The sequence below is a fragment of the Coloeus monedula genome, assembly GCF_965178545.1.
Source record: "Coloeus monedula genome assembly, chromosome: 3".
NCBI classification, from domain to species: domain Eukaryota; kingdom Metazoa; phylum Chordata; class Aves; order Passeriformes; family Corvidae; genus Coloeus; species Coloeus monedula.
Window position 1 is genome coordinate 17,862,682 of NC_138783.1, and position 22,678 is coordinate 17,885,359.

The 22,678-nt window shown below is 42.9% G+C and overlaps 1 protein-coding gene across 1 annotated transcript; it reads right to left on the minus strand.

Moving 5' to 3' along the window:
- Positions 1-191: 191 nt before the first annotated feature.
- PLCXD2 (phosphatidylinositol specific phospholipase C X domain containing 2) lies at positions 192-20,997 on the minus strand (the record flags this gene model as incomplete). Its single annotated transcript, XM_082279028.1, has 4 exons — positions 192-1,912; positions 4,392-4,633; positions 7,120-7,580; positions 20,877-20,997. 4 exons carry the CDS (start codon positions 20,995-20,997, stop codon positions 1,756-1,758), a joined length of 981 nt encoding a protein of 326 aa, XP_082135154.1. The 3' UTR covers positions 192-1,755.
- Between the last annotated feature and the right edge of the window lie 1,681 nt (positions 20,998-22,678).

The following is a 22,678-nucleotide window of genomic DNA, read 5'->3' on the forward strand; positions in this document are numbered from 1 at the left end:
GCACTTCCCCCACTCTCAACTCCCTTCAAGAAATGATTCAGTCAAAAATTCAAGGAACTCTAATGAAAGCCATGCAAACAACAGATAAATCAGATTACAGTCTGCTCTGAACTCGGCCAAGGTTCACATGGAAGGTTTGCAAACCTTTAAACTTCTCCTGAGTTGTGACAAGCAAACAAAGAAAGTCGGGATTTTTTCACAGCTGTTAGATCATGATGGCAGATACAGGTGAAACAACAAAATAAATAATAAATCTGGAGATTCATTTTTCCTTTGAATAAAATATGTATAAAGACAATCCAGTCTATAATAAATAAGCTTAGAGATAAATACAAATTCATAATCAGTGAATAATTAGTGCACCAATAGTTGCTTTAGGAAGATGATTGAGCAGAGAAGTATCTGCTATTCAGTCCCTTTTGTGCTTTTTTTAAAAAAACCAAAACCACAATGAAGATAAATCAGACCATAGGATACTATCAGCTAGTAAATTAAGTGCTGATAAGTACCAACATATGATTGCATTGGCTCAAACACATGGTCACATTTCACTGTGAACCAGCACAAAAATGAGTATGACTACAGAAAGAAGCAGTACTGACACCTGCCTGTGCTCATGTGACTATTGCTTACTCTGTCACAAGCAGGTGAAGGCTGGAGAAATGTCTCCGTTAATGGCTGTGGCTCTCTGTCTACAAGCACAACTTTCAGGCTGGACTGCAGAATTCACTGTCCCATCACAAACCGGGGATCCAGTATTTGGGCTTTGAGTAGTCCCTGTCAGCTCCAGTTCTTAGAATATTGAGCAAGCCCCCACTTGGCCCACCCTCCTTTGAGAGAAGGGGTGCCTGGGTGAGAGACTTTGCCCAAAGAAAAACTGATGGATTAAAAAAACCGAAGTGACCAACAGGTAAAAGAGAAAGGTTATGCTGTGGTTTCCTAAATGTCCCAGGAATTCAGGAAAATTAATGCTTCCTGTATGTCACAGGACACAGGAATTCAGACTTGAGTTCTAAACCTCAAAATTTGAAGACTGAAATATTCTCCAAATTAATGCCAAAAGAAACACACTTAAACACGGTTGCAATAAATGTACTGAAGTAAAAAAGTAACAAAGAGGTAGAGAAGAAAGATTGTGCCAAGCCTTCACCTCTGAGGCCCAAAGGACAGTTTGGATATTTAACAGTGCTAACAGCTTCTCCCTGAACAACAGCAGTATTGTCTCCTCAAGTAAGTCAGAGGTAGTGTCTAAAACAGCATAATGAACACAGCAGCAGCCTCCAGCTGAGCCCAGCCATGCCTGAGGTGGCCCAAGAACAATGCTGCCCCAGCCAGCCTGGTCACGCTGCCACGGGATCAGCAGTGATCCCTGGCGTGAGCCCTGGCCATGGGAAGTGGGCAGGATGCACACACAGGGGTGCTGGGAGCACGGTCACCAGGGAGATGTGCACCACAATGGGGTACATCTGCTCCAGAGGCCAGCCCCTGTCTGCAGCAGATGTGTGCACAGCTCAGCCAGACAGAGCACACACACACAGACAGACGCAGCAGCACTCACACAGCACGCGGTGGTTCACTCAGGTCCACACGACACCAGGAGAAGGGACCTGGCTGTACGGGATGTTTAACCACGTTTCCTCTAGGAAACTTTTTTCATAAAGAGAGATTACAATAGGTTTCACTTGACAAGTAAAACATTTAGCACAGTTCAAAGATGTCCACTAAGGAGTACAAGTGGAGCACAGCAATCAGGATTTAAGTTGCAGATTCGTCCTCTTCTAAAAGGAGGTCGTTCAATGCAATAACTGTAGCAGCAAAGTCAACCAGCTCCACAAAGTCTGATGTAATTATGTTAACACCCATAACACCAGGCTTCTGTGCTTTCACCCAATTCAAAATCATGGGCAGATTCCTAAAGAAATTGAAATAAAGAAAGTTAAACATTTTAAAAGAGGCACTTTTCTATACATACTCTACTCAATTCAAACACCATGATGTTTACAAAATATATTATCTCATATTTGTTATCAGGTCCTGGCTGTTACCCTAAATGCAACTGGCTGATGAGACGAGTGCTTAACACAGCACGTGGTCATGAGCTATCACAGACATATTGGTCAGTCATCAATCCAAATCAGCAGTCCCTCTATATTCACTGGGCAGTCAGGACTTAACACTGCACTACAGTTTTCTCCACCCTGGTTTGTTTTCACCCAAGCACATGTTAAGTCAAACGCTCAATTTCACAGCAGACTTCAGTGTAACACAAAGCAAGGCTGTACCTGGCCCAAGATGTTCCCCTGCTCTTCTCTGCCTCAAGGCGGGTGGGGAAAAAAGTTGTTGGAGGCAGCAGACTGCATTTCTCCCAAACTCTCTCCAGCCACCCAGAGCAATGGGGTCAGGGAAACCAAACCTAGAATGAAGCTGTCAGCTCCACAGGGGTTGAACATCCTGCTATACATCACTATAACTGGAGAAAGGGGAGGTGTGTCAGGAACTGAGTTAAATCAAGTTACAAATTCTACCATGGGGAGAAATTTCAAGTAACTTCTTGGACACGGTGCAAGTCAGAAGTCTGCACCAGCTTTTTTGCACTCTAACATGAAACACCAGGCTTTTCAGCAGTTAGACACAAATAGCTAAATATGCTAGCATTATTTAGATTACTGCTGTAACATGTATACGCTATTTGAGAAGATGGTATGCTAGCAAATTAGTTAACAGGATGATGAAGAGAAAAAAGCAAAACCAAAAAATTTAAAAACACTCCACTCCTGCTGCATCAGGACAATAAAAAAGTCTTATCAAGAACCATGAGTGAAGGCGTAATTACTGCCAGGGGACACACCAGACTTCAGCCAGCTAAGTGTGACTATTGCACATTTCTCCTTTAGCAAGACCTCAAGAACACTTAAATATTCATATTCAGGGCAAAATTTCCATACAAGAAGGCAGGCATCTACATAAAACTGCAAAGACAGATTTGCATATCAGCTAGCTTGTGCAAATGCACACAAGCAATCATGCTTATGCAAACTGCAGCATCTATTTGCAACTTTCGGTTTACTTTCAAACGAGTGGTAAGGATAAGGGAAAGGGCTGGATTGAACGCAGGCTTCCCAGTAACAGTGGCTTACAGCACAGATCTGTGCCAGGAGTCCCTTGAAACGAAGCTGCTCGCCCATTCCACGAAATGCGACGGTCCTCTGTTAGTTTTGGCCCAGGAATTCCGTCTGGCCTTGGCGCTGATGCCCGCAGGGCGCCGGCGCTCAGGGACCCGCGGCCGCTCGCGGGCGCCCAGCGCCACCTGGTGCCGAGCGCGGCCGGCACAGCCGCGGCCACCGCGGCACCGACACCAACCCAGCCCGCAGCGCGGTCTGACTGCGGGTGTGCCACGTGAATGCCTCTAAACAGGACGGGGACTGAGAATTCACAGATTTATACCCAACCTGAAATTCCCTTATTCACAGAATCATTGAATGGCCTGGGTAGGAAAGGACCTTAAATATAATTTCATTCCAACACCCCCTAAGGTAGAAGATACCTTCTATTAGACCAGGTTGCTCAGAGCCCGATCAAATGCGGCCTTGAACACTTCCATGGATGGGGCATCCACAACTTCTCTGGGCACCCTGTGCCAGGGCCTCACCACTCTCACAGTAAAGAATTTCTTCCTAATATCCAAGAGGACTTTCATAGTTCAGGTAATTTTAGCAAATGGGCTACAAGGTAATAATTCCATAAAATAAATCATATGGAACTATACTGTTCATGCTGTTAATTAATGCTATTAAAAATCACTGGCACTCTGTGCTAATCAAAGCAAAACCCTCTTACAGGGACCTTACTTATAGGCAAATTAATTGTACAATGGTCAGTGGTATTAAAAAAAGCCAAATGGTGAATCTAGTTTTTGGAAAGCCTCCTCCCCACCCCCTAAAAATACAAGGTAAAATACTGTCCTAGGTCATACATCTCTGGCTGTTACCGAAATGACTGAGACATTTGTATGGACAAATGCAAAACTGAGTCCAAAAATAAGCAATTTTCCTCTGTGGCACAAGCTTTTTTTGCCCCCCTAAATTCCACTTCAGCCAGCTTGAAATGAATTATTGCTTTGAAGCCACACATCCATCCCACTATTTACAAAATCATATAATATTCGGAAAAAGTTCCACTTACAAGGAAACACATATACATCCTGTTACTTTATTATTTTCACTAATTCGTTATTTTTAATGATTGTAAATATCTCTCATGAACAACATGAGCAAAGCTGCATGCTTTTAGCAAGCCTAAGCAAACATTTCTTAGTTTCTTGCCAGCTCAGTGGCTCTTTCAACACGAGATGTATTAAGTAAAGAACTGAGAAAATCAAGACAAGTCCTTACCTATGAACAAGTGTGTTCTTCAGACCACGAATTAGATGCCGTGCAATCGTTTTCACTCGAGGTGTGAGAATTGCTTGAGATACATGGAAAGTCCCATAACGACTTCGTTCCCCAAGTGTGGTCTCCAGGAACTGTAGCAGTTTGTGCACATTAGTTGTATTAGCCCATGGTGCTGGCATTTTATTACCTGGCCATAGGAAGGGATATTTCTGATATAAAGGGTGGTGGTAAAATATGAGAACCTAACAGAACAAAAATAAAAAACAAAAGAAAAAAATCACAATTACTATATTTTTATTTGGACAGGCTGTTGCATTGGTTTGTGTTCACATAGTACTGTTGCAGCTAGTGTAGCAGTGAAAAGAGGACCAAACAAAAAGAAGCTGCTCTTGAGTCATGAGTGTCAGTAAATATGTTGCACTATTGCCAAAGGAGATGGAGATCATTTTGTTCAGCTTTGAGGACAGGATTGCTTCAGGCTTTAAGCGTTATCCATTTAAAATGACAAAGTTGCCTCTTTCATTTAAAGAACTCAGCTTAAATACATTGCAAATTCTTACTGTCAGAAAATACTGTAGCTGTACTTGAAGTTAAGGATTTTAGCAGTTTTGTCATCTTCTGAGCACCTCCTAAGAGGCTAAAGTGTGCTGGGCTGACTGGCACATGACTGGCATACTGGCACCGTGCTCACACTTGCTGCATGAGATGCCAAAGCCAGTCCTGCTGTCAGCAAAACTGTCAAATCCAAAGTTAGTATTTTATACCTTGTAAGGTGCTTCTCAGCACAAAGAGGCAACACTTTTTATTAATACCCACATGTATACAAGATTCATTTTGAACCCTAGTATTGACAGCATCAGTTCAGAACAATTCCTCAAAGCCTCATTTCCAGTTTAAGACCATGTGCTGCAGCTGAAACCCTTTCCGGTTCTCAATTTTCATGTACCTCTGGGAGCAGTTACCACAGAGAAGAGGCATTAACCTCACCTCTGCAGATCTGGATGGCTGCAAAGGAGGTAAGAAATTCAGTACCATACCACAGTCATGCTAAAGCTGATATGCTTCACACTAGCCAGAAAGACAACAGCTAATCAAATCCTCACCAACACAAGTCTGCACTACATGCCCTTCCAGAAGGGAAAACCATTTGTGAAGAGCACAAAGCTCCAAGAATACTACAGTTTAATTATTTAACAAACATGCTTGGGAACAGGACACAGACTGGCCACATGTCATGGGTTAGCAAGCATAGTCCCGGAAGTGGTGTTCTTGCAAAGGGGTGCTTACAGCTTCCTCTGTGACCTGACAGAACCTATCAGATGGCCAGTTTGAATATGGACAATTCTTTGAGCCACTTAAAATTGTGACCGCCTCTGTGATCCACACTTAAGAACAGGAAACTCCGAGGCAGAGCCTCTCTGTCTCATTTCCGGTGCTGGGACAGGTGGCTGCGGGCCCTGTGCGGGGCTGGGCCACAGCCATCCTGGAGCTGATGGGCCCTGTTCCACCCACGGAACCCCTCCCACAGCCCTGCCGTGGGCAGCCGGAGCAGCTCAGCTCCCCTCCCCTCCACTGCGGCCAAGATTCAGCTGAAGCTGCACAGCTGTCCAGCAAAGATCATGTGACCAACAGCGATAAGTGAAATTCCAGCTGCAAGGCCAAGGTGAGATTAACCCTTTTACTGCTGTGAAGAGCTGAAAACCTGAGGGAAGAGAAAGAGGAGATGCTTAAAGCTGAAATTCTGTTGGAAAGCTATGATGTATCAAAGTACCCGTTGTAATTTCATGAAGGCATGGGGGGTGGAGCGTTCAACTTGTACTTGTGAGCAAAAGCACCTGCGCTGAGATAGGCAGATGCTGATGCAGCTGTAATTTCATGAGAAGTTTGAACAGGGAGAGATGGAAGCGATGAGGACTTTTGCTCCAAATGGAAAAGGAGAAAACCTCAATTCCTAGAGATGCTCCCAGAGATAGTCCTAAAGATGAAGATGAGGAAGACCCTTTGCTCCCAGGGAAGGAGAAGGGCTGCTGTTCTTAGAGATGAAATGCTCCCAGAGATGGGTGAAGAGAACTTTTGTTTCTGAACAGCTCAACCTTAAATTTCTACCCCAGTAATTTCAAGAGTGGACCCTTGAAAGCAGTTGTGGGAAAAGCTGTAAGTCGGGGGGGGGAAGGGACTCACATGCGAGCAGAGAACCAACCTGGGCGGCTGTCTCGTTGTGATAATGTTTTCATAGCATGGGCAAGAGAGACTCCTCTTCCTAAATGGACTGAACAAGGTTATTATGGAAGTGATAAACTGACTGAACATCTCAAGGGTTGTCTTTTTACATTGTCAGTGGGAGAAGGGAGGAAGGTGGGGGGAGGAGAAGAGTTCTGAAGGTGTGGTATGATTTTTTTTTTTCTTCTTTTAGGTCTGTTAATAAACTTCTTTATATTCTTTCAAGTTTGGTGCCTGTTTTGCATTTGTCCTAATTCTTATCTCACAGAAGATAAACAGTAATGAATATTTTAGACCAAACCACTACACCACACCATGGATGAGTTGATACACAGCTTCATGTAAATAGAGGAAAACGTGCACACTACATAAACAAGGCCCTAGTGGGCTCTAACTTGACCATCAGCAGCATTTTTGGTCCAATACTGTGAGTGGGAACTACACAAAGCTTGTCTCTTTAAAGTCTTAACATTTTGGGTTTGAAAAACATTAAGCATCCTTTCCCTACCTGGTGTTTCTTCTCCCACATGTACAGTAGTGTCACATATTCTACACATTCAACACAACAAAGTTTGGATTCAAATGCTGAGTGGATCCTGTTGATCAAGAAGTGGTGATGGCTGTCCTCCATGGCATAGAAATGATTGAAATCCAAGAAGATTACTTCCTTGGGGTGCTGCTCAAGAAAACCATTCATCTCCTTCAGCCCATCCCATACTTTGATGCCAAATAAGCCATGTATGAAGTAAATCTCTTGTTCTATTTCCCCTGGTTTGGAAGATACACGAAGATCAAAGTAGCGGATCCCACCTTCCAACTGCTCTTTAAAAGTTAGATTTTGAGTCACTGACCATTTCTTCATGATCTTTCTAACCAAGGAAATTCTGGCCAAACGTTTGATGACTGTTGCTTGGTCTGGTCCCACAGGAGATTTCTCATCAACCCAGTAGCTGAAAGAATCATGTGATCCTAGAAAAAGAGCCAAGAAAAATTAATTTTAGAAAAAGTGACTCTCCCAAAACACATATACCCATGTGCCCTGAAAACGGAACTAAGTCCTATGCATATGGCAGGGTTGCAGATGAGTTATGCTCATGTGTGAGTCTTTCAGACTATTCTTTACACCTTACTTTTCCCTGATAGTGTTACGAGTTATGCATAAGGTTCTCAGTTTGAACTGCTTTCTTGCATGAGCTCCCAATTTCAGTGCTCCCTGAACACTACAGAACAGACATTTGTGGTAACGGGAAACTTCCTTCTAACCTTCCTTCGTTTACAAACTACAAATCAACCCCCAAAGCTTTCCCAGAGCCTGGTACATGACTAATCTAGGATGAGACTCCAGATTCATTTTAAGAATCTAAACTTTAATTCTATCTGGTAAATCTAGCCATGACCTTATACACCAAACATCCTGGAACAGGTATCTTTATTCTTGTAATGGACTGAGGGATCTGCACCTGTACATGCCTTACCAGCACATTTCACTTTAGCCCCAAGATGGCAGATAAATGATTAGTAGTTTGAACAGTGGGCAATGACTGGCTGGCCTTAGAGGTGGAACAATTGAACGCACCACCAGTTACAGCATGGATAGACACCAAACTCATGTTAAACAAGTTCATGAACGTGTCTTTTACCTGGCATGCTTTTGAGTGACCACAGGTACGGTGAACAGAAAATTCATCAAAAAAATACAACCAACAATCAAAATCACCAATCCCTACCAAAATAATGCACGTCCAAAAAGCCCCTGTAACACAATCTGTACCTTGGCAGAGAAACTGCATCTCCAATATAAAATTTTTACTTATTAGAAAAAACCTCCAACTGAAAATTCAGTAGTTAATGGGAAAAAACCTGTGAAATAACAAAACTCCAAAAGAAAAGTTTCAGAATCAATGAAATATCCCTGCCTTAGCCAAGTCAGTAACAGAACAAAGAGTGAGAAGACAGTGTATGTCTGCATTGTACCAGAACAGCAGAAAGCAAAGACTGGCAGAAGCTGATCCACCACAGACTGGGGCTTACCAGGGATTTCTAATCATTTCCACCAGGCACCAGCAAAGCCAAGAAGCTGAAGCTGCTCCAGGCTCACCTTCCTTGTGAAGCTCCAGCCAGCAAAAACACTATAGGAGCTGTAAAAGCCCTGCTACCCTTTGTCTTCAGGACAGGAGACAAGAGTTTGCCCATTAAGCCAAACCCCACCTGCTCCCCGTGGACCCACGTGCTGAAGTGCAGAGAAAGCATCTTCCCCCAAGCAGCTCATTTTCCAGGTGCCCCAGGGTACCGTGACCCTGCACTGTGCTGCTGACACCTATGTTTTACATTCCTGCATGCTTGTCCCTGCTTCTAGGATCATGCTTTTCTCAAATTTCCCGCTCTACCTCAGTCTGCAACTCTTTAAAATCCTAATTTTTCATATTCAATATTAAAATAACATTTGAGGCATTCAGAGCCTCCTTTACCCCAATCTTTTAGTTGTGTAGCAGTGCTCACATGAACAGTGATGCATTTCTTGTGATGCAAGATCAGAGCTACAAACAAGATTATGATCTTAATTGGATTACCTTGTCAGCATTTTTAATCCAGATGAAAGAACAGACTGTGCATAAACTAAACATCATTTCTCAACAACCTTAAATGCACTCTGTTTCCATGGATTTCAACTAGTTCAAAAGCAGTGAAGAGGCAGTGTGAAGGTTAGTCTTAAAGCTTTACAAAAGAGCACTAATTCTGACTAGCTCTTCATGAATTCTTCACAGCATTTGTAAAAGTGGACTCTCTGTTACCGCTTTCCATTCAGTCTTCTAGACAGAAGTGAGAAGTATCAAAGATGCCAGCTTAAGCAGCTTTTTAGTACCTGTCCCAGTAAACTACATCACAAAGTGGCTGTTAGTTGTGGAGTGATACCTAGATTTTTTTTTTCCCCCATCTCCAAGCACACAACCCCAAACAAAATCCAGGAGCAAACATCTAGTGAAGACACTTCAGAAACTATATGATGCTTTAAACAGTAGTTTACAGACATTTGAGTTTCATCTACCTCTCTGTACAGCAGAATGAATCTTTCAAGCTTCTACAGTATTTGGAAAGTAGACTTCAATAACAAGGGGCTTGACTTCTACCTTGGAATTAGTCACTTTGCACAAAGAAATCTTTTGTTTTGTTGGGTTGGTTTTCTTTCTTAGTTCTTAATTCTATCAAGTTTTCTTTCTTCTTCTGTTTAGCTCACTGTAGAAGATGGTTTAACGTTGTAGAATAATGACATAAGAAATATTTTCATTTTAACTAAGACAGTGCAGCATTCTTGAGACCTGTCTATAGCAGTCACTCTCACCATTATGCTTCCTCAGACTCATAAATCTGACTTACAAAGGAACGAGAATTTTGTCTGGCCACAAATATATTGTTGTCACTTCAGAGTTGTCTAAGTAAATCTGAACCAAAAAACAACTCATTTTCCTAATTCTGATCACTCTATAGCCACAAAAGTCTTTCCTTTGCAGTTTGTCACTTACAAGGCACTTTTAAAGATAGAGAGAGCCAATTTTCTCCCTGCACTATCACAAACCAAATTCTATTTATAGCCTAGCACTAGAAATCAACATCAAAGAAAACAAGTCAGCACATTGCAACTTTTTCAACACATAGTTTAAAAACTGCATGCCCTCCCAGCTAACTGAACTATGTGTGACATGCTTCTATAGTTAGAGAAGATCCTATTAAATCCTGCCCCATGGCTCTGCTAAAAGCCTAGGATATGGAGCTTCTCCTACGACAAAGTCAACACGCATACCTAGGCATAACCAAGTAGAACATGAGCTGGAGCATCTGCAAAACATATCCTCCTTTTCACTGTTGGTAGCACATCACCTTGTAAGGAGGGCAGGGGAGCATCACCAATTCTGTTGATCATTCTATGATCAGTATTGAGGCTGGAAAGACAGCAGAAGTTCAATTAGGTCTTCAGTGGTCATTTAAAAAGGCCAGTCACCAACATCTAGGCCAAACCTGGACCCACAATGTTTTAACTCTGGTAACAGGAAAAAACCCCAAACTGAGACCCTGAAGCAACAGCACTAGATACTTGTGGAGCTGTGGGGTAAGAGCAAGGTAAAGACCCACATCATCCACCAGGCCCTACTTTAAGATCACTGTGATATTCTACCAGCTCAGGCACTGCCTTTTAATACAGCTTAGCTGTGATATTAAGTACATGCTAAGCGGATTGCATCATGATGTCAAAATAATCCCTGCTCTCCTTTTCTCTATCCCCAAAGTCATAAAAAGTCTTGCCGTTCTGTAGCTACAGCAGAAGCCAAGCTGGTTGCCGATATATGCGATACAGCATGATTTCTTTTTGAAAAAGCATCACCTAAACCAACACAAATCTGTAAAACTTTAAAGACAAAGGGCAGAGCCTACACCAGAAGGATGGAGCAGACGAGCCCCATTTTGTCAGGAGGTCAGTGTAAGAGCTGCTAAGCACATTCTCAATTCATGTCTAACACAAGGACGTGCGAAGGTACGGCCACACTGCCCAGTGACAGCAACAAGGCTGGCAGTTCCTGGACAGAGCAAGAACCACAAAACCCTCATAGCGACATACACTGTAAAGTCTTTTCCACTTGTAAAAAATCCCTCACCATCTGTGTTCCCCACCACACAAATAAAGTGCATTGCCTCAAATTACGCTAAGTACTTACTTTCCTTGGGAAAAAACAACCTCAAGAATTCTTGAAGTGAGACACTTCAGATGATAATTAACATCTCAAATAGAAATAACACCCTATTCAGTAAAGCTATTCCTTAAAACTGTTGCTTGTGGACAAAGCAACGAACAAAACTAGGCATTTATAACCTCCACCTCACACACTGAAGTCAAAAGGCAGAGAAAAGCCAAGAAACTTTGTCTTCATTGTCCTTGTGGTAATGAGAGGCCACAAGCCCAGCCTGAACTGCTGCAAGTTCCTGCACGTGCAGGACACTGACTTACTGTAGATGAGACTGGATCAGCATTCAGACTGCAAACCTTACCGAGCTGCTCCAGTGACATGGCATCTGTCTGGTGCTCAGCCCTTCCCAAAACCAAGTCAGGCACAGAAAATACAACAAAGAGATGATGATTTGCCAATTGCTTCCAACTGGGTGAAGATGTGCAGCATGAAGCAGCAAGCATTAAATTTAATCATGAAAGAGACTGCACATTCAAAGACAAAAATTAGGAGACTGCTAATCAGCTGGCAGCTCTTACAGATAGCCGCTGCTCTATTTCAGTCTCATTTCTTTCATCTGACAAAGACTGGCAGCTTCAAGGACAGAACTCACATGCCATCAAATGCCCAGATATTTAACTATCAAAGGCTCTGGTATAGTTAGAATAACATTATATAGGTATCTTCCAGACGCCAGACTTAAAATGACAGATAGACCTCTTAATTTTATCCCAGTAATTGCAACTGTGGATTAAATTTCATTCATATCTTTAAACATCTTTTTATTCTGCTTATACTAATTCCTCAAGTTAATTGTATGTTAAAGAGCTCACTTTTCAATTCAATTTATATGTTAAATATATTGTATTTCACTATTCAGGATGACTTTTTGTTGAAGCCCTTGTGCTAATTGTTAGAAAGCAGCCTTTTATCATCACATCTGCAGTAAAATCTAACTTCCCAGTGTGTTTGTTTGTCATGCTACTTACTCACAGATAGTCAAATTAACCAATGGTGGAGTTGAAACAAATGACATTCATCAACAGAATGTTATCAAGCCTTCAATTTCAACAAATACTAGCTATAGCTCTTCACTCTCAAGACCAGTGACAGGACTCTGAGAGAACAGCACAAAGCTGAGTCGGGAGGCTTACGCTACATCTTGGGAAAAGATTCTTCACCCAGATGGTGGCTGAACACTGGAATAGGGAGTGGTCACAGCACCAAGCCCGTCCAAGCTCAACGAGTGCTTGGACAATGCTCTCAGGCACAGGGTGTCACTCTTGGGGGTGTCCTGTGCAGGGCCAGCAGTTGGACTTGATGATCCTGTGGGTCCCTTCCAACTCAGCATATTCTATGATTCTGTATCATTTGGTATTATCTTTTGTTTCCACATTATACTTCCTGCAAATACAGTTGTAGCAGAGGGACAGGGATTAGCATCATGTCACCAACCCCTCGTAAATTTACCTTCATGGAACATTAAACATATGACTATACAGCATACAGAGTGCAGAGATCTTCCAACATAGAACATACCTGTGCACTGCCAATCACTCGAAAACAAGACAAAAACTCATGGGTTTTTTTGCATAAAAAGCATGTCTCCCAACATATTGCAAGCCTCCCTGGTTCCAAGGCTGCAGACTAGTCAGAACCAGCAGCTCAAGATGCTTTCTACAAACATCTGGCCAACCAAGAAGCAATAAATGAAAGCACAAGGGCAGAAGAGTGTGCTGTCGGTAAGCTTAACTAGATCTGATTAAGTTGGACTGGTCTTTACATGAATAGAATACTAACAGAATGAAAATTGCAACAAACAAATGTTTAACATAACATGAAGCTAAGAAGCAAGGTCAACAAAACATACCCATCCCATAAAAGCATCAAAGGGTCATTTACGACCAAAGAATCACCCCAGCTGTAGTGACGCTGAACTTCTTAGCACAAGCTTTGCTCACTAGACAAAGTACATTCCCCACACATTGCACACCACTGCACATGACACAGCAGGCATTACAAAGCCAAGATGGGCAGAAAAACAGTAATCAAGTTCCAAAAACACAGGATCTAAAGTCCTAGCGAGTCAAGGTTACCCCACAAATGTTCTTTTAAACCAGATAACCTGTGTGTGCCAAAACTGAGGGAAAAACAGGATAAGCAAAAGTGCCTCTCAAAGCCTAGAAATCCTCAGGATTCAGGTCGTTAACAATCCAGATTTTCTTATTAGAAGATTAACATCTTAAAAGTTCATCACTAATGTAAAGCAAATCAAATAGTTCATATTAACTTGTCTAGCAAAAGAAGATGAGGCAGAAATAAGAAACATCTTATTGATAATCAATTATCTAAAACTATAGAGATGATTATATTTTAAGAAACCTACAAGAATCCTTTAGATATTCTTAATGCAGTCCCATTAAGACAAATCCTAGTACAGACCAAATCCTCTTAGGAAAACTCCCTCCCTCTGTCCAAGAACTACTCTGATTTCCCCCATTGCCCCTTTCAGGCAGCGCAGTGGGATGCAAGAGCTTAAAGACAACCTAAAACTGTCTCAGACACAATGTCACAGAGTAGTTTGTTTGTCTTTCCAGCCAGGAGAAATCCTTTTGGCACTGGTTGGAGTTATTGCCATCAAAGTTTAAGGCCATTTAGCAGTGATTTCCCATTTATCAACCATCTCAGCTGTCTGCAATCGGAATGCAAGAAAGACACATTACATTACGTCTCTGCCATTTCAAAGCCTGACTTGATCCACATGCTCAAAAAGGAAAAAGCCCTTCAGTGTAGAGTCCTAAACTCCTCTTTTGTGACCACTCAGAACTGAGTGGACCAAGGGTTCATTCTCTTCTGAGAAGGCCCTAGGGCAATTTTTATTACATGGTACTTTTCCCTCTTTTAACATCTTTTCTAGAAAAGCAGGCAAACAAACTTTCACAACATGGAAGGAGAACAACAACCATTTATATTAACATCATGACTAGTTTTCTCCATTTGAAGTAAAACTTTGGTATGTTCTGCACTCACTTACCAGACACACTTAAGTCACTCTCTAGGGTACAGATTTTAATAAGTAACAGGAAGAAAGAAAATGTTTCCAGATTAAAAAAAAAAAAATTAGGACCTTCATATACTGTCTGAAGAAAATTTTGCAGCATTTCAAGAGTAATTTGGTTTTGGCTAAACAGATTACATAAATTCTTTAAAAAGAGAAGCCCTAAAACTGGCTTTTCAGGGGAACTCCTGCACAGACCCAGTGTCTGCCACATAGGGACATACAAAAGGAATACTTGGTTACTTAGGAATAGTGGAACGACTTCCATCAAATGTTCTATCAGTGTAACAGTCCAGATAGTTCAAGAGCCTCTCTAAAAATATTAGAGATTTGCTGTTACAATCAAATAGCCTACCAAGGTAATAAAATGTCTTTTCAGAAAATCCTGCATTTACAAATACTCAACATCACCATACTTACGCATGGTGAGGTTACCACCTCATTCATTGGTAGATGCAATCTAAATTGAGAGGGAAATTAAAGCTTGGTGAATCAGAACATAAATCTTATATTTCTTCCCTTTGAGCTTCAACCCAACAGATGGCCAGTTGGGCTGATTCAATGATCCTTTTAATTAGAACTCCAAAGGAGTACTGTTTGGGAGGAGGATGCAGCTTCAAGCTCACTACCACTCCTCTCAGTATGCACGTCCACAGTCCACACCAGCCCACGAACAAATAAACAAGAAAATCACAGCATTAGCAAGTTCAGCAGCTCACCTCAGAGTCACGCAGGCAAAGAGAAAAACCACCCAATCCAGTGAGAGCCTAGTGGCCAGCTCTCAGCTGGACAGTGCTGCTGCTTCTTTTCAGAACCACTTTGGTTCTGCTTGGCCAACTCCAAGTCTAGCAGCTCATGGGGCTTTTGGGAAACAGTCACACTGTTGGGACAGCAGTTGGCCAGTTGGTGGATGGGAAGATGGCATCCTGCACAGAAGATGCTCAGGGCCCCACCACCTCCAGGTGTTCCTCATGAACCTGGCACATGAGGACAGTCACACTGTCCAACTCACCAACTCAGTCACTCACAGCAGGTCATCAACACATCAACAGCTCTCCATGCCTTTTATCCCTCCTTTAAGCTTAACCATAGGCTTGGCCAGCAGGACTGCTCCTTGTTAAGACTGCCTACTAGCTGTATTTGTAAAGCTTTGTTTTCCAGGGATGGTAATGTCCTAGTACTTTGATAATTTAAATCAAAATCAGGAGGCTTCCTACTGAGGCTCTTGGGACGAACTTCTCAGAGAAGGGCAGAAACAGCAGCACACTGTAGTATGGGAAGTTTTGGGCCAGTTATACTGACACTACCATGAAGGAGCTGTGGGAAGTTATTATTTAAAAGTGGGCTAGAAAGTCAAGAGTGTGTGTGTCATAGGGGGGAATTAGGCAGCTTCACTACTGCTATAGTTTGGAGCAGCAAAGATTTACTATTTTAGAAGAGCAAGAACACATCTCTCCCTGGAGATCAGTGAACAGTCATGTTGAAGACACTTTGCCAACTATTCTAAGTCACCAATATGGTCTTGTTCTGGCCTTGTTCAGGTCAATATGATTTTCTCTGTTCAAAAAAAATGCTTCTGGAACTGTAAACCCCATTTTTTTCTGTCAGCTCTGGCTACCTACAACCCAGCATCCCACAGGAAACTCCTCACCAGTTGTCCAACCCGATGCTGACAGGAATGGCCCCACATTCCAAATGCTCTGCATGACTTAGAAATTAAATTCTGGCCAGCTGTCTACGTGCTTTCTGAGGAAGCAAGAACACACCAATGGGATCACCAGAAGATGACAGAAGGGGCCCTGTACACCACCAGAAGCCACAGGTGAGGAGCTGCCCCACCTCTCCCTGGAAAGGCAGCCTGCCCAGCCTGCACGTTCCACACCAGCAGAGCACTCTGCTGAGTGTGACATGTGGCTCTAGGTGTACCAGTGGCTGAAAAACTGACTCCTGGTGGCAAAAGCTGCCTTACTGTTTCAAATCAGCCTTAGATGTATCAAGTTTGACCCACAACATAAACATCTTTATTTCAAAATTTTAAAAAACTCTAGAAGAAAACCATTGGTGTAAGGCTTGGGTTTTTTTTAGTATCACATTTCAAAGTGCTAAGGTAAAACATTTTACTTTTCCCAAATTTCCCATCTTTTAGCTCTCCTCAGCAACTCCTATCAAACAGCTTAGTTCAGAGTCAAATTAATTGTTGCCCAGTAAGCTTCGTTTTTACTAATAGCCTATGTTTCAGCCAAAGTATATGAAAGAAAACAATCACCCATTTATTCTGCATACATTATTATACAATATTCTACATATTCCACCTGTTGTTCTTTCCTGTCCACATCTGCAGCACCATGACACATCAGGTTAACCTTCATGTTCCCTTGGGACACCCACACAGTCCAGCACCCACCCTGGGGCTTGCCCAACTCCATGAGCAGCTGTTGCAAGCAGTTTTCTGGCAAGAACCACTTCTCAAAATAAAGAAATGCCTCTTAACCATTATCACCACACAAAACCTCCCCACCAGGTTAGCTTGGGGAACACGCTCATTTGTATTTGCAGGGGGAGAGAAGGAAAAGCAGGGGACAGAAGAGACATTTGATTACCTTACTGAATTACAAAAGGGCACCCATAACTCTTCTGGGTGCTCCTGCAAGCAGCAGTGGATCCCTACCTGAGTCATCGTATGTTTTCTCTGGAAGACAAAGAAAATAGCAGTATGGAAAAACTCACAGCTAGCTATCCTGACCAGAACTGGGAACCAATCAAGGGATACAGATTGATCCAAAACTTCAAGTATACCTGTTACATCATGGCTCTTATATACTTAAAGTTGGAATAGTCCAGACAGGATTAAGTAAATGTATTATTACCAAGACCCAAAGGAACACAGAACTGCCTGTTCTTCAGCTCATGACATTCATCCAGCACCTTGGAGGCTAGACAGATGAAACACTCAATAAAAACAAACACTGATAGCTGGCAGTTAACATCTGCTAGACTGCCTTGCTGTCTCAAACCAAAACGCACCAGCTTACCGTCACCTCACACAGTGGAGATTGAGACAGAAAAAATGTTTCACCTGCTCTAATACAAGTATTCATGTAAAAGTTTGATGAAACAGGAAAATGGTGCTGTACCTTCAGATGCAGAGACTTCAGACTCTTAACACCAAGTTAATCAAGATGCTTGCCTTTCTAAAAATTTCTGTAGCAGTTCAAATGAAACAGTATAAACCAGACACACCATGGTGCTATCAACTATCAGGATGCAAGTATAAGCAAGGAACAACGAGGCTTCTCCAGCTAATTCTTTAAATAGATGATTTACTTTGAAAGCTGATCAGTGAGAGCACTCCAGATTTTTGTGTTCCATTTCTACATGGAGAAATAAGACAAGTAGCAGATGCAGATCAAAAGATGACCAAAGAAAGTAATAACTACCACAGCTGTGATTTCATAAAAATTTCTAATGTAAACCAGCTTCAGATTAAACAAGTGCTATACCATACCCTGCCAAAGGTCACGTCCACAATCAAAATGTTTAAGGGTTCATTTTTAAACCCACATCCAAAGAGGATTAGTGAAATGCAATTAAGAGAAAACCCTCTAGACTTTCACACAAGGTCATCACTTGTTGAGGGTGGTTATTTTTGTTGACTATATGGTATGCTTGTAAAGTTGATGACATTTTAGTTACTTGATATTTGTCAATTTTTCATTGCAAAAGATCCCTCCTTTCATGACATTGCACAGGGAATCTCATCTCTTTTCCTTGCCTAAGACTATATTGGTTTAGCATTTTTGCTAGTTTTTCCCAGTAGAAGTAACAGAAAAGCCAAAACCTGGGAACTGATTGCACACAAGCTTTGGAGAAGGGCCTTGACTTTTTCAAAGTTTCTCTCTATTTTGAGCACGGAGTTAAATAAGCATATAAACACCCCATATACCTCATGAATACCCATCTTCAACATTATTTGCTTGCTACCAGTTGGTTCTGAGGACTGAGGAAAGAATGACCTTCTCTACCATCCAGTAAGGTGTTTCACACCATTATGGAATCATAGAAAAATGGAGCTTTAAAAGGACCCTCAGAAGTCACAGCCACCTTTTCTAAAGCCAGTGAAAACAAGCAGCTCTGAAAGCAAAAGGTTTGCAGCAAATAAAGCAGAACTCTATGAAGACATCCTGGGCAACATACAAGGGAGTTTCCCACTCACATTAGCACAAAAATTAAATCTAAGAAGTTCTTTTCTGTGTACATTCTCAATTATTTCACTTTAAATAGCCCATGATACCATCATTTTGCTCTTCTCTTAAAGAAAGGTAAAATTTTATTCTTTAAATGCTGCAATTCTTTAAAGTGCAAAAAGTATAGAACAACAGTTGCATCATTTTGAGTGCTGATTTTATTTCAAGTTAAAACAAGTTCTAAGGTTTCCACTCCTGGAGCTCTATCTCTGATCCTATGTACAAAGGGTGACAAGGAGTAGGAGGGGAGAACAAACAAACTCCCCATATCAAAACCATTTCACTCCATCATTCCAGGGGAGAAAACAAATGCATCCCGAGATCGATAAAAGCAGGGCACTCCTGTCATATGCACACACAGGTATTAAGCACAGACAAAAATGCTTCTCATTCAACCTTTCATCTCTCTTTTCAAGGTAACACTGGTCCTCATTGCTGTTCAGCATCTGCAAAGATTCCTCAACTGCAACCTGTATTGCACACTGATAGGAACACCTGCCTGGTGCTCAAAAAAGTTGCTTTGTCAAGCACCACACCAAAACCCCACTTCAGCAAAATAATGACTGGACTAAAATAACAGTAATCAAAATGACCAAAATCTACCCAAAGTATCTTTTGCCTGCTTGCAGGTTGCATGAGGTATATACAGGAAAGTGGGGGGGAGATACACCAACCTTGATCACAAATGAACATGTACTGCAAAAATTAAAAAAAAAAAAAAAAAAAAAAAAGCATCACCCATTTTAAAAGCACCATGGCATTACTGAAACAACCACTCATTTACTTGCTTTCTCTGCTGCAACACTGGTTGCATGATGTTTGCAAGTGACAGCAGCATTGCACCTAATGCAATCTATACCATAACATTCTGCAGTTTCACAGCCTTTAAGTGGCTACACCAACAAGAAGATGATTTATTACTGTTCACTAAGACAGAGAAGCCTTTCTTTGCCAGAAGTTTCACAGTCTGCTGATGTTTGAATCTTATATAAACATTGAACTTATTTTCTGTCCTGCTTCCCTGTTCAATAGAACAGGGTCACATAAAATGTTTTTGCTACTATCAGGATAGGAAAGGGCACCCCTTTTAACTAAAACCTGTTATTTTAAGTGTTCTGCTTCAGGTAACACAGCAGTGCATAGGAGGTACACAGCCCTTTCTCTACAGGGCATCTCTTTTCAAGGGTATTTGAAGCATGTAGAGAAGCAGCTGTGTTACCTCTGACACAAAAAGTTACTGTTTCTAGGGAAGTGTCTCTGAATGTTTGCTATATAGAATCAGAATCGATTAGATTGGAAAACACAGCTGAGATCAGAGTCCTAAGCCCAAACACCACCTTGCCAGCTAGACCGTAGCACTGAGTGCTATATCCAGTCTTTTCTTAAAACCTCCATGGACAGTGACTCCACCACTTCCCTGGGCAGCCCAATCCAATGTCTAATCACCCCTTCTGTGAAGAAACTCTTCCTAAGGTCCATCCTGGACCTCCCCAGGCACAGCTTGAGACTGTATGTATGCTACAACACATATCCAAAGTGCTAGTGGACAAGCTAAAGCACTAAAATGAAAACTAAGCCTGTACCAGAGTCTAACATCCACTATGAGAAGGAGCTACAGTAACCACCCCTAAAAACCTCCCTGTTGACATTCGCAAGGAAGAGTATTTTTTGCCTTTTACAGATGGAAGATCAGCCAAAGTAAATTTCAGGTCATCTGGTGTTGTCGTCATTTATCAGTTTATCTATCTGTAAACCAGGCTATAAAAAACATACCATAAATTGGTCTGGGCTGGGAGGGAGCTTAAAGATCTCGTAGTTCCAAGCTCCCTGTCACGAGCAGGAACACATTCCACGAGAGCAGGTCGCTCAGAGCCCCATCTCAACAGACCTTCCATTTGATGAACCTCCAGCTGTTGGCTCAGCGCAACCAAGCCTTTCTCCCTACCCGGTTTCAGCCTTACTTGAAGCACCCGCAAACGTTCAGGAGGGCCTCCAGCGGTCACCGCTACCTGTTCTCAAGGCAGTGAAAGCAGCATGCCAATGGTTAAAGTCTCACAGCGGTATTTACGGGAGATTACGCCCTCCTTTCTCTGCTGCAATGGACAGGGCTCCTCTCAGCCCCAGCACTCGCCCCAGCCTCCACCTCAGCACTTAAATTACGGGGGACGCGACGCCGCGGCCGAGGCGACTCCCCTACCACCGCCCGGGCGGCCCCGGCACACCCCGTCCCACCCCGCCGCCCTACCCGGGATGGCGAGGTTGGAGAGCGGCAGGGAGCGCAGAGGGGGCGGCAGCGAGCCCATCCAGTCAGCGTTGCCGTCGGCCATGGCCCCCACGGCGCCGCCCCGCCGCCGCCCTCCCCTCATGGCCGGCGGGCAGGCGGCGCGGCCGGGCCGGCACCGCCGGGGCAACGGCGGCACCCGCCGCCCTTATGTAATAGCCGTGACGTCACGGGACTCGGCGGCTCGCCATTGGTCGCTCCCCCGCCCCGCCCCCGCCCCGCCCCGCGCGCCGGTGGGGTCGGTGGGTTGGGATGGCGGCGTCCGTGGAGTGCGGCGGGACGGGGCGGGCACGGGGCACGGCGCGGCCTCTGCGCCCACTCTGCGCCCACCGCCGTGCTCCAGCAGGGGCAGCCCGGGCCACGTGGCACAGGACTGCGTCCAGACGGGTCTGGTAATATCTCCAGTGAGAGAGACTCCACACGCTCTCTGGGAAATCTGTTGTAGTGCTCGGTCACTGCACGGGAAAGTTCTTCCTCACGTTCAGGTGGAACTTCCTGGGCATCCATTTCTGCCTGTTGCCTCTTGTCCTGTTGCTTAGCACCACCAAGCAGAGCCTGGCTCCATCCTGTTGACACCCTCCCTTCAGATACTGATGGACATTGATGAGGTCCCCTCAGGCTTCTCCAGACCAAGCAGGCCCAGCTCCCTCAGCCGTTCTGTATAAGACGTACACCACGCCCCCCAAAATTCCTTAATTCCCTCTGCTGTAGCTCCAGAGAAGCTACCCCCGAGACAGAGGGCCAGCACCTTGGTTTTATGATGCTGACTGGTGAGTTAAGTGTATTATCTGGAGAGATCTACACTTGGCAAGAGCCAACATAGCAGCGCAAGATTAAAGGAGCAAGATAGGACAGGCTCAATCCCACCACTTGCTCTTCCACAATTCCCTTTCCCCAACAGTCTTACACTTGACCTTTCACTGCATTTGGTTGTTGGGGGAAGAATTTTCTCCAAAATAATTTCTGGATTTGCTGTGTCTCACAAAATTGATCCTCTAAGATACATTTTTCCTTCCTTGCATTATTACGTGTCTTTGAAGGATAATGCTTTGTGAGCATGTTCTCATAACTGCTCCTTACAAATATGTACAAACATACTCTTCCCATAGGATATAGAGATGACTAGGTATACAACACTGAGACCTACTCCATCATATGTTAGTGAAAAAACCAAATTCACAAATACAATTCTGAAAGATAATTTTTCACTGTCAAATTATTAAAGTCTGAATACAAAATACCAAAAGTATGTATTTTGGAAGTCCTCTGTTTTGTCTGTAAGGAAGTATTTTTTAATTAAGCAAGTATTTTTCATTTGTATGTTACAGTTTGCACATTATTCCCAGAATGCTTTAATTGATAGGTAGTGAAACTGCTGACAGAACTGTATATTTAAAGTCCACATAAACTTAATGTATTTGTAAATACACATTTACTATATATTTTCACATAATACAACCAGAATCTATCTCCTTCCATGAGTCAGCATTTTCCTTCTCAAGGAAGTGAACAAAGACATTTTGCTTTTAGAGCTTTGATATTGAAGAATCTTAAACCCAGTGTAATTTGTATTATAAATTTTCACAAGGCACTCCTGACCCTCACACTCAAGGAAGAACACGAGGGTAGGTTTGGCATGCATTCCACTCTCCCGCAGCCCTGCTCCCCCTTCCCACACTTGCCCCGATGTAGGAGGCAGCAGCGTGCACTCTTCAAAGCCATGTGTATGAGATCATAAACATTTTCTCTTGTAAAATAAATTTGTA